The sequence below is a fragment of the Brienomyrus brachyistius genome, chromosome 9, assembly GCF_023856365.1.
Source record: "Brienomyrus brachyistius isolate T26 chromosome 9, BBRACH_0.4, whole genome shotgun sequence".
NCBI lineage: Eukaryota > Metazoa > Chordata > Actinopteri > Osteoglossiformes > Mormyridae > Brienomyrus > Brienomyrus brachyistius.
In genome coordinates, this window is record NC_064541.1 from 10,388,736 (window position 1) to 10,401,782 (window position 13,047).

General features: G+C 46.5%; 1 protein-coding gene across 1 annotated transcript; it reads right to left on the reverse strand.

Moving 5' to 3' along the window:
* Positions 1 to 746: 746 nt before the first annotated feature.
* LOC125749562 (cytosolic non-specific dipeptidase-like) lies at positions 747 to 11,416 on the reverse strand. The gene is made up of 13 exons (XM_049026945.1): positions 11,365 to 11,416; positions 10,796 to 10,956; positions 10,384 to 10,488; positions 10,014 to 10,157; positions 9,614 to 9,776; positions 9,371 to 9,459; positions 8,435 to 8,632; positions 8,001 to 8,085; positions 5,651 to 5,811; positions 4,449 to 4,613; positions 4,021 to 4,162; positions 2,281 to 2,428; positions 747 to 1,075 (listed from the first exon to the last, which is right to left on the reverse strand). The coding sequence occupies exons 1-13, from the start codon at positions 11,384 to 11,386 to the stop codon at positions 1,003 to 1,005; spliced, it is 1,656 nt and encodes a 551-aa protein (XP_048882902.1). The 5' UTR covers positions 11,387 to 11,416; the 3' UTR covers positions 747 to 1,002.
* Positions 11,417 to 13,047: the final 1,631 nt, after the last annotated feature.

The following is a 13,047-nucleotide window of genomic DNA, read 5'->3' on the forward strand; positions in this document are numbered from 1 at the left end:
CTGCTTATCCTGGTCAGGGTCGCAGTGGGGCCTTCAAAACACCCATTATGGGAAGCCAGTTCACACAAATACCTTCACCAGGAAATATTTTGTGCATCACTCTGTTTAAGGCGTGTTTTGGGGATGCAGCAGTCGAGAATATTTTACTCATGTTAAACCAACCTAAAAAAAAAAACAATTTACATATCTGTTTATAAACCAGGGGTCCTTTTGGAGAATTAAAATTTATGATTATTTTTTTAAATACTATATATATTGTCTACCGTTTTACATGTTAGTCATTAAGCTGATTGTTCAAGAGAGGAATAGGTAAACAATTAACACATTTCTTGTGTTGGCATGGTGATAAGGGGACAAGGGGTGGAGCATGGTGAGAGGTCAGGTGTTATATGGATATGGGGTGGGGCCTGGTGACAGGGGGGAGTGGTTGTTATGCAAGGGGCTGGGCATTGTGGGAAGGGACAGTTCTCAGATGGAGCAGGTTGCCACATTCACACACACACACACACACATAGCTAAGGGATTGCACAGGTTAAGCAACATGTAACACTCAATGCCCAGCTGATTGTTCAACGTCACCCAGGCAAGTCCTCTCAGTACTCTATTAGAGGGGAAAACACATGTTAGCCCACACTCTAGAACATTCTGTTATCTCTCATGGATGTTACTCTTGGCATTTAGGTTACATTTTTTTTTCCTTATTGCGTCCTACAGACGCAGCCCGAAACATCAACCGGCACAGGAACTGGAAGAAGAAAGAAGGCCAAACCACCATTTTATTAACCCCGTAAGGACAATCCATGTTCTCACAACCTTCAGCAAGAGACACGTCCGTATCTCCACGTGCTTAGAAATGCAGCACCTACAGTGAGCTTGACTACAGAGGGCAAATATGTGCATAGCAGTAAGCAGCCACTGCTGAGATGAAGCCTGGGGCAGGGAGTATGTGTGCGGGGGACCCTCATACGTCACGGAGGCCCGAGCAGAGGGAGCAGCTCTATCTCAGTCTCTCTTTATCTGAGAAACTTCATGCAGGAAGGCGGCAAACAGCTTGGTTCCTTCTATGTAATTGTACCTGAGGGAAACAAATTTGAAAAACATGGTATTTACATGGTGCCTGAGAGGGAAGATTTACTGAACAAAGACATTAAAACATGAACACATCTACTCGATAAACTTTATCAAAACAGGACAGGATAGCAGAAATATAGTCCCTCGCAGGCAGCACAGTGCGATAGATGTTCACACAGATACCTGACAGCAGAAAGATTTCTGCAGTTCATTGTAAATTAGTCTCACAGTCCCTGCAAAAGCTATTTTGCCAGCTCACCGTGTGTCTCATTATGTCAGGCTTCTGGAAGCCAGAGTCCAGCATAGTTTGCAGATCTACCTGCTTAGACACACCTACTAAGCCTGGTAATTAACTGATTAAGGTGTGTTTGAGCAGGGAAATCTGCGAATTCCAACAGGGCAACCAAACATTATGAAATAGCTAATTTTTAAAGTCTTTACAGTGATCACATTCCCCTGCTGTATCCACTAACACGAAAATAGTGACATATTTCATCTGCTCACGCGCTGTAATTTGCTGAGACGGTCTAAGTGAGGATTAGGTGTCCAAAGGCGGTGAAATCATCATGTATTACGAATTAGCCTGGATTAGCCTGAAGGGGGGGCAATAAAATAACCAATAGTTTAAAAATGTAGCTGACCTGTGTATATTTACATGCCATTCATTCTTTCTTTGTGGTAAACTTCTTTTCAAAATGCACTACATGAAATGACACAGTTGTGACCGAAAGGGCTGCTGTCTTCTCAACACTCCTGTAAGACTAAGATCTGTGGTCTCTCTCCCAAAAAAAAAACATCCAAACCTGACCCCCGAGCCTGTACCTTTATGTAGACCATGGGTACAAGCAACTAGTGGAGGTGGGACCAACCAATCAGATGTCTTGGTCCTGCCCCCTCTAGTTGCTTAGACCTGCCTCCTCTACAATCTGATTGGTTATTTCTCTGAACCAATGATTTTTCGTTCTGCCCTGAGCACATTTTTGCGTAAATAACATTCCCACAAGCCTTTGGCAAACTCCCCCACACCTAAATAAAGCCCCTTTCTCTCATCCTCATGTCACATGGTTTTGTTCACAATCCTGTCCAGAGCGTGCCTCACCAGCGTCAATCGATAAACGTGTCTAAAAGCCCTTTTGGTCAAGCAGCCACTAAGCACGGAAACAGGCATGCAGTGATATCCGCGGTGGGCTGTCAGTCAGCCGCCCCCACCTGCTCATCTTCTCGTTCTGAGAGTGCAGGCCGTCGTCGAAGCCACCAATCGGAAGCATGATGATGCTCTTTCCAGTCACGTCCTGAAAGGTGCGGGCAACGGGAATGGTGCCCCCCTCGCGGATCATATCCGGCTCCACCTGGAACACTGGGTGGGAGGGGCGGGGCAGCAGAAAAGCAAAGAACATCTGCAGTCTAATCGTGGCATAATGGTTCAGGGACTGGTGAGACAACTGGGCCAACAGTAAACATAGTGTGGGAAAAAGGAAGCTGAAAGATTTGTGACCAAAAAGTCCAGCACACAGAACAGTGGCCACCCCTTCACCGTGGCCCTTAACCCCTAACAACATCACTAAATACACTATATTACCAAAAGTATTGGGACACCCCTCCAAATCATAGAATTCAGGTGTTCCAATCACTTCCATAGCCACAGGTATATAAAATCCAGCACCTAGGCATGCAGACTGCTTCTACAAATATTTGAGAAAGAATGTGTCAAGCTCAAGAACAGTGCCTGACCTCACAAATTATCTCCTGGAAGAATGGTCAAAAATTCCCAAAAAAACTCTCATAAACCTTGTGGACAGCCTTCCCAGAAGAGTTGAAGCTATTACAGCTCCATATTAAACCTATGTATTAAGAATGGACGGTGGAGTGGTAGCTCTGAGGCAGTAGCTGGAAAGTTGCAGGTTCAAGTCCCATGAATGCCCGGAGTGATTCTACTCCGTTGGGCCCTTGAGCAAGGCCCTTAACCTGCATTTGCTTGGTCCTGGATATGATGTTAATCTACATACAGCCCTTTAAGAAGGTCCTCCAGCTTACAGGGAAATACTCACACTGATCCATTCGGACTGGTGTGGTGCTGAGCTACACTCAGCTTCTCATCCCTGCGGTGGTTTGTCATATGGTGGGTGCAGCAACGTGCTGTAATCAGTGCACGCTCCTTACCTACCTCTACCCCTATTAATAATGAGATGTCAGTAAAGTTAATGTGTGTGTAAAGGTAGGTGTCCCAACTTTTGCCAATATAGTGCATGTCAGTATATTTGTGGTGTCCTATCTGCCTATGTTGTTTTGACCAAAAGCATCTGCTAAATATCTATCCATCCATCCATCCATCCATCAATCATCTACCGCTTATCCTACCCTGCTTAGTCTAAGCAGGGAAACCCATCTGCTAAATAAATAAATGTAAATACAACCAGGAAATGGCACATGCAAGTCAATCTAGAATCAGGTTTGTTTCACTAACACAGATGCACAAATTCACACAATCTGCGCTGTGTGAATTTTCGCTAGACAGAGAACGCCTGCAGTGGGCGTATGACTGACAGTCTGTAGATACAACTCAGACCATGCATCTAACTGCCATCAGTGTTTCAGTTCCTCTCAGCTTGTTTTTTGGGGAGAGAATTTTGTGCAGGGATTCCCCTGTGTGTGTTTTCTTTGAATATGTTTTTAATCATTGGGGGATTTCCCAGCTGATTGCCATCCACAACAGCAGCACAAGCAGAAAGTAAATTTCGTTATTGTGTAATATTTATTCACAGCAATGAGTCTTCAGAAATTCAATCCCTGAACAAACATGTATTCTGAAAGATTATCGCTTTGGGTTATTATTATTATTGCTGTTCTAAAGCCATTTGGAGAATCATTTCCTTTGGGACCAGCCTTAATGCCAGGATCAGTGTTTACTGCCCCCTTGTGGTCACTCACCACCCCATCACCCAAGAGTACCTCTCTGGACCGCTGCCTTCCCAGCTGCATACAACGGGTGCTGGATATCAGCCAACCAGGGCTTGGCCCCTATCACCATGGAGACCTTCAGCTTATTTGGGCTCCCCCTCTTAGCAAAGGCATCTTCAAGATGGGCTTTCACCTGGGACATGTCAAACCAGCACAAAAATATGGTTGTGACTAAGGCACCCACCTGTGCAGGTTGTGAACAGTTACAAAGGTCCTTCTCTCTCACTGACATTTATTTTTATTTTACATTTTGCAATCTAAAATGCTTTTTTTTCTGGGAATTCTTAAATCTACTTTAGTTCCATATTACACAACAAAAATAAGAAATATTTTCTTCTTCTTCAAAAGCATCCACACTTTTAATGCTGTTTACTATCTACTAGCTGTAGATTTCCCTGGCCACATCGCCCACTACGTACCTGCTTCTCCACCTCCTTGGGTTCCATGTTTGGCACCTGACGAATGGAGAACTTGCCCGTGACCTTTGCAGGGATGACGGTCTTGGAGCCAGAAGCTGAGAAGGCACCTTCAATGCCATGGATAGACACAGTGGGGTGGCGCCAACGATGGGCCAACACATCCTCCTGGAACACAAGAGCCAAAACTGGGCTCTGCATGATGAGACACTACAGGAGGTTCACGTTCCTCTGTGGAAACCGGAGCCGGTTCAGGGCTCTGCATGAAGAGACACTACAGGAGGTTCACGTTCCTCTGTGGAAACCGGAGCCGGTTCAGGGCTCTGCATGATGAGACACTACAGGAGGTTCACGTTCCTCTGTGGAAACCGGAGCCGGTTCAGGGCTCTGCATGATGAGACACTACAGGAGGTTCACGTTCCTCTGTGGAAACCGGAGCCGGTTCAGGGCTCTGCATGATGAGACACTACAGGAGGTTCACGTTCCTCTGTGGAAACCGGAGCCGGTTCAGGGCTCTGCATGATGAGACACTACAGGAGGTTCACGTTCCTCTGTGGAAACCGGAGCCGGTTCAGGGCTCTGCATGATGAGACACTACAGGAGGTTCACGTTCCTCTGTGGAAACCGGAGCCGGTTCAGGGCTCTGCATGATGAGACACTACAGGAGGTTCACGTTCCTCTGTGGAAACCGGAGCCAGTTCAGGGCTCTTCATGAAGAGACACTACAAGAGATTCACACTACAGGAGATTCCTCAATCTTTACAATCACAAGGCCCAGCTGTTAGCCAATAGGAAGTGCTGGAGCACCAAATATTACTAAGAGGGACCCCCCCCGAGATCCGCGAAATTTACCAAGGGGGCCCACCCCCTTTCTGCGAAATTTACCAAGGGGGATTATGGTGAGATTATCATGTATTATCACGAATATAGATAATATATTACTTTTGTTATATACAGGTACATGCTATATAGACCAGTGGTTGAGAATCCCCACACTATACAAAGGAGCTGCTGTCCACCATTGTTGTGATTTCTTAGGAAGAGTCAAAGGGTCAATTATAAGCTGCTATCTATACAATACATACCTTGAATAAGGTACACATACACCAACGGGGAAATCATATACTTTAATTTACATTCATTGAGTTAAACTAAAAAAAATATCTGTGTACATCACTTTCTGCCATTTGAGCCAAAGGTCTGACCTTAGTGTTATACATCAGCCCATCAACGCCAATCTTTTGCTTATAGTCATCCATGTCGAACTCGATGCTGTGGAACATAGCCCGCTCCTCGTCCGTCAGCGGGGCCACAGCTTCAGCGATGCCCGGAATGAGAATCTCGCCCCTGGGACTGATCAGTGTGGCTGCAGTGGAACAGACGAGGAGAAGATCAAGCCAGCCTCAAGCACACAAGCAGCACTGACACTCATGGAACCTAAGCCCTCCGGAGCTCCCTCTGTCACTTTGCAGCACTGACACTCACGGAACCTAAGCTCTACGGAGCTCCCTGTCACTCTGCAGTACTGACAGTCATGGAACCTAAGCTCTCCGAAGCTCCCTGTCATTCTGCAGCACTGACAGTCATGGAACCTAAGCTCTCCGAAGCTCCCTGTCACTCTGCAGCACTGACAGTCATGAAATCTAAGCTCTCCGAAGCTCCCTGTCACTCTGCAGCACTGACACTCACGGAACCTAAGCTCTCCGAAGCTCCCTGTCACTCTGCAGCACTGACAGTCATGAAATCTAAGCTCTCCGAAGCTCCCTGTCACTCTGCAGCATTGACACTCATGGAACCTAAGCTCTCCGAAGCTCCCTCTGTCACTCTGCAGCACTGACACTCATGAAACCTAAGCTCCATGAAGCTCCCTCTGTCACTCTGCAGCACTGACACTCACGGAACCTAAGCTCTCCGGAGCTCCCTCTGTCACTCTGCAGCATTGACACTCATGGAACCTAAGCTCTCCGGAGCTCCCTCTGTCACTCTGCAGCATTGACACTCATGGAACCTAAGCTCTCCGGAGCTCCCTCTGTCACTCTGCAGCACTGACACTCACGGAACCTAAGCCCTCCGAAGCTCCCTCTGTCACTCTGCAGCACTGACACTCACGGAACCTAAGCTCTCCGGAGCTCCCTCTGTCACTCTGCAGCACTGACACTCACGGAACCTAAGCTCTCCGAAGCTCCCTCTGTCACTCTGCAGCACTGACAGTCATGGAACCTAAGCTCTCCGGAGCTCCCTCTGTCACTCTGCAGCATTGACACTCATGGAACCTAAGCTCTCCGGAGCTCCCTCTGTCACTCTGCAGCACTGACACTCACGGAACCTAAGCCCTCCGAAGCTCCCTCTGTCACTCTGCAGCATTGACACTCACGGAACCTAAGCCCTCCGAAGCTCCCTCTGTCACTCTGCAGCACTGACACTCACGGAACCTAAGCTCTCCGAAGCTCCCTGTCACTCTGCAGCACTGACACTCACGGAACCTAAGCCCTCCGAAGCTCCCTCTGTCACTCTGCAGCATTGACACTCACGGAACCTAAGCCCTCCGAAGCTCCCTCTGTCACTCTGCAGCACTGACACTCACGGAACCTAAGCTCTCCGAAGCTCCCTGTCACTCTGCAGCACTGACAGTCATGAAATCTAAGCTCTCCGAAGCTCCCTGTCACTCTGCAGCATTGACACTCATGGAACCTAAGCTCTCCGAAGCTCCCTCTGTCACTCTGCAGCACTGACACTCATGAAACCTAAGCTCCATGAAGCTCCCTCTGTCACTCTGCAGCACTGACACTCACGGAACCTAAGCTCTCCGGAGCTCCCTCTGTCACTCTGCAGCATTGACACTCATGGAACCTAAGCTCTCCGGAGCTCCCTCTGTCACTCTGCAGCATTGACACTCATGGAACCTAAGCTCTCCGGAGCTCCCTCTGTCACTCTGCAGCACTGACACTCACGGAACCTAAGCCCTCCGAAGCTCCCTCTGTCACTCTGCAGCACTGACACTCACGGAACCTAAGCTCTCCGGAGCTCCCTCTGTCACTCTGCAGCACTGACACTCACGGAACCTAAGCTCTCCGAAGCTCCCTCTGTCACTCTGCAGCACTGACACTCATGGAACCTAAGCTCTCCGGAGCTCCCTCTGTCACTCTGCAGCACTGACAGTCATGGAACCTAAGCTCTCCGGAGCTCCCTCTGTCACTCTGCAGCATTGACACTCATGGAACCTAAGCTCTCCGGAGCTCCCTCTGTCACTCTGCAGCACTGACACTCACGGAACCTAAGCCCTCCGAAGCTCCCTCTGTCACTCTGCAGCATTGACACTCATGGAACCTAAGCTCTCCGGAGCTCCCTCTGTCACTCTGCAGCACTGACACTCACGGAACCTAAGCTCTCCGGAGCTCCCTCTGTCACTCTGCAGCACTGACAGTCATGGAACCTAAGCTCTCCAAAGCTCCCTCTGTCACTCTGCAGCACTTATGAGAAACTCCTTGAGAGTCAGATCTGGATAAAAACACAAGAGGAATGAATGTACAGGCAAAATCTTTGAATGAAAGGTACCCAGGATGCCGATGAGGTCGGTCATGGGTTCTATCACCGTCCCTCCAAACACACCAGAGTGTAAATCCTTCTTTGGACCCTCAACCTGAAACATCAAAAACAAAGTTTTTACAAAGCAATTTCACACATAATACTATTTATATCATTGTTTTACAGGTTTCAGGTGGATATTCCTTTGTTCTTAAACTTCAATTCCTTTACTAAGTCTCCACTGGCTATACAAGACTCTATAAGGTCTGAGTATCTTATCTTCCGAAGTTTTACAAATATATGCAAGTCATTCTGGATGATGCCACTGGACAGACAATGAAGAAAGAATATCTTCTCTAGGCAAAGTAACCTAAATGTATCACATTCTAGAATTTGCTATGAAGCCTGCGATAGAAAAACTGAAGTTCAGCCAAAGACTGTGTAGGTAAAGCGGGTCCCCCCACCTCAGCAAAAAAGTAGCAGTTTCCTCTGGTACCGTAAGTCAAGGCTGGGCGGCGGCTCAGCCAGCCACAGTCAGATATAATGATGTAATCCACGTCGGAGAAGAAGGTGTCGTTATGGGCTTCCACCATGGCGTCCAAGCCATTGGAACCCGTCTCTTCCATTCCCTCGATGATGAACTTCACATTAACTGGTAGATCCTGGTTGCATGGGGCATGGACACAGGGTTATACCACTGACTAAATTTACATTAGAAGATGCTTCTATATATATTTCTTTGAAAAAGCAGGGCCAGCCAGTCCCTGGAGCAGTGGGGGGGGGTCCAAGAGTAAAACCAACCTTCCAGTTACAGGCATAGCTTTCTAATCCTCAGAGCCTCACACTGCTCCCTACACATATATCCCAGTGTGTCCATCCATCCATCCATCCATCCACCCACCCACCCATCCATCCACCTACCCATCCATCCATCCACCCACCCACTCACCCATCATCCACCCACCCACCCATCCATCCATCCACCCATCCATCCACCTACCCATCCATCCATCCATCCACCCACCCATCCATCCATCCATCCATGCATCTAAAACACTGTAGTTTTTTCAGATTCATTAAGGTCCTGAAGCAATTTGGACCCAAATTTACTGTGATTTTCAGCATCATTTTATGGGGTTGAAGAAAGTGAACTACTGTTGCTGGAGTCATATTTCTAAGCAATACATCAATCTCCTGCCAAAAGGCTCATCCATCCATCCATCCATCCATTTTCTGTAACTGCTTATCCTATCGAGGGTCACAGGGGGGTCCAGAGCCTATCCCGGAGGCTATGGGCGCAAGGTGGGAAACAACTCAGGACAGGACGTCTAACTAGAAGGGGTTTGCGGTTATGTCCTGTTTGCAGTCTGACATGGAGATTTTCAAACCTCGTCACTCACAATGCTGAGAGCTTGATACGCCTCCACGGTATGAAGCCAGGCCAGAACTGGGGCCTTGTTGTCTGAAGCTCCTCTCCCGTAGAGGTTTCCTGCAGCAGAAACATGTAGCTCTTCAACCAACTACTACCTCGGATGCCCTTTTGATATCCACATACAGTTAGAAGATAATGATAGCTAAATATAAAAGAAGTGGCAATGGCAATGCATTAATCTAGCAACGACAGCTCAGGAGATGGATCCTGCCATTGATGTCGGTGAGACTGTATGGATCTGTGGCCCATCCGTCTTCCTTCTTGGCTGGCTGCACGTCCACATGGCCATACACACAGACCGTGAGCTTGCTGGGGTCACTGCCGATCTGTGCAGCGACGACTTTGGGTAGCGGGATGGTTGTACCATCGGGTAGCTGGACATAATGAAGAAGCATCAATACAAACGTAAGATTGACAGACAGAAAAAATATATAAAAAGAGATTATAACAGATCCGCCAAATCTGCTTCCACACTGGTCAGTGGTCACTGGTCAGCTCATTTGACACTGAGCTGGGAACAGATGTCACACACTCAGTGGTATGCAGTTTGTGCCACTGGCAGTACACACCCCGAAGGATTCCTCACACCCCCAGTTATCCACTGCACTCACCTGTTGGAGACCGACATCCACCATCTCCACCTTCCCCTGCATCTTCCGCAACTTCTCTGCAGTCACATTCATCATCCTCTGCACGTCTGCTCTCCTCTGCACGTCACTGGAGTCGCTCTCGATAGCGATCCACTCCCTTAGGGTCTGACACACACAGATAGGCAGGCACATGAAGAGACACACCCAGTGATATGGGCAATTCAGGCCCCGTCCGCAGGTATGACAAAATAACAATCAGCTGTGGATTTATATATTTCATTTATACTTTGAAACATTTTAGAGATAAAAATATAGTATTACAACCCCACAAGTCACTCCATCCAATTCTGTGCACCCAAAGAGCATCTTCCCACCCTGGAAGGGAACTTGCCTCCACATACTGCTCCTGCTGACTGTCAATGTACTGGGCGAGCTCCTCAAACTGGAAAGAGTGCACTTCTGACCACGAAAGAGAAAGCACCAGCACGCACCACAACTGAAAGAAAGGAGAAATGGACTCCAGGATGTTCATTTAAGACATTTAGTCTATTATTTCGGTTTATTCGTCATAAATGGAAGGATGGGGAAAACGCTCCAGGAATCTATGTCATGAATAATGCTACAGCGTTATAAACGTGCGCATTCATTCTCCAAGATATTAACATTCGCTGCAAAAAAAAACAAGTTTTCAAAAGGATTGGATAGGCCTAGTGCATGCAAAATCATTCCGGGAAATGATCAGAAATGCCGTTAATTTACATTGCAGTTAAACGGCTCTTAAAGTAAACGGTCAGGCACTTCACCATTACGGCAGGTGGAGGGATCGGCGCTGGGTGCTGGGGAACGGCGGTGCGGATGGTCCCTCTGTCCGAACTAGGGACGTCAGCGGCTATGGCGCTTTTATACGGGCAACTGCAACACCTCCCCGGCCGACAGTCTCCGGTTTCTCGGCAAACAGCCAAGCCTGAAATTACATTTTTCTCGCTGACGAGTCTGATCTTGTACTCTCTCGACAAACATATGCAAGGCCTCAAAATCCTGATAAGCTTGATTAAATGCCGTTCAAAGTCTTGATTGTTCCTAACGTTTTGTCAATTGCAAGATGTCAATTGTATTGTACGCCGGTGCATAATATTCTGCTCCCGTTAGACATAATCTGTTCCAAGACTTAACAATGTGTATGTCAAATACTTTGACATATTTTGTACGATTTGTTTTTATTTTGTTAATTTTTTTTGTCTATTTTGTATTTATGAATGTACATTGGGGTTGTCATAAAAGTTGTGCTACGCAATGAGAAAGTGCTTGGACTCTATAATGATTCCAAAAAAATAATCTATTATGCTTAAATGAAACGCATCGCCTAGTTTACCTGTCCAACGGGTTGGTCTCATATGTAATAACAGGCGTCGCTCTCAGCGCAGTTGTCTTTAAAATGCCAGAAAAGCACATTGCTGTCGTAGATATTCTCCTCTCTGTCCTTTTGTTGCTCTAAAATGAACCCCGCGGTTGCTCATTTGTTACTTTTTCATAAAAATGTCATACAGCATGTTTACGAAATATCACTCTGGTAGGATATCTTAGCATGGACCAATGAATCGATTTTTTTTTGCCCAATTATCGAACCTTAGCAAACTGATAAAAGACGGGGGAACCTTTACAATAAAATAAAGGAGGGTAAAATGCGAAATATCCATCGTGTTGATTCAGCTTGCTCACAGCAAGCGTGCCAACAAAAGTAAACAGTCACAAAGTTAGGGAAAAAAGGAGACAATTATTTTTGCAAAGCTAGCAGAATGTTTCGGCAAAGGAATGCTGAAGAAAACATTTGGTGGAGATTAAATCCTAGGCGGCTAGTTAAAGACATTAATGACTTCCGGCATTATTGAAGCAGGGTAACAAAATACTATCTGACTGGAATCTAATAATTGTCTGACTCCCCGTCAACTCTGGCCAATTAAAAAATACCATGTCACATCTCATATTGCTTAAAATGCGGCCGTAGCCTTGTGTGATACTATGACTCAATTCCCATCGGACTAACTTGGAATAGGTTAGTCTATAGCGCTGTCATCTCGTGCCTCCTGGGATGACGGTTCAAATACTGTCCCTGTCGTATTTTTGCTCAGGTTTCCTTCTGGGATCCAAAGACATGACTTTAGTTAGATTCCAGAAGAACTGTCGTATGACGTCAAAGTATGTGCGATCGTCATTACGAACCATTGTAATAGGCGTTCGTAAGTACGAGTTGTCCGTATGTTAAGCCAGGGACATTACAGGGGTATTACACTTCTGCACTCTGTGGGTGCTGTTGTGAGCTGCAGCAGCTAAGTCCTCCGTGTCTGTGATCAGAAGGTCTCCTTTTCAAATCCTGTGCTTGGCAGAATGGTGACACGTGTGCTGGTTCCAAGTTTTGTGCTCTTATCTGCACGTGTGCGCGCGTATGTCTCAAAGGAGCATGAGGTGGGATATACAAAAAGGAACATTCCAACGCATTTGCGGAAAAGGCCAATTAAATGTCTTTTTCTTTTTGAATTGTTGTCTCTGAATTGCCCGTTGCACATCTGTGTGTTTGTACCTTATGTTGGACCAACATCCCATCCAGTCTTTAACTTGCTTGTGCCCTGTGCTGCCCAGGACTGAGTCCAGCCCAGTCCCCCAAAACATTGTCTAGGATAAGTGACTAGAAGATCGATGGATTTATACAAGTGACTCATTTACAGTCAGACCTCGGACATTCGCGAGGTTTGGTTCCAGAACCAGGAGGATTCGCGGATGTTTGGTAGAGTCACTAAAAATGGTAATATGTGCTTATTTCTATAGTTTAAACCCTAAATATGACCCCAGTCATGCTCCCAAAACACTTTAGTTTCATTTTAAAGTTAACTTAATACATTACTTTACAATACGTAAAGGAAACATGTTCTGTATGTACAGGGTACAGGTGTTCAATCAATTAAAAATTATATAAAGACGTACAGGAATAATAAGTTGTAAAAATACTACGTGTGCGCTAACCATAAAAAGAGAGAGAACAAAAATACATACACACATT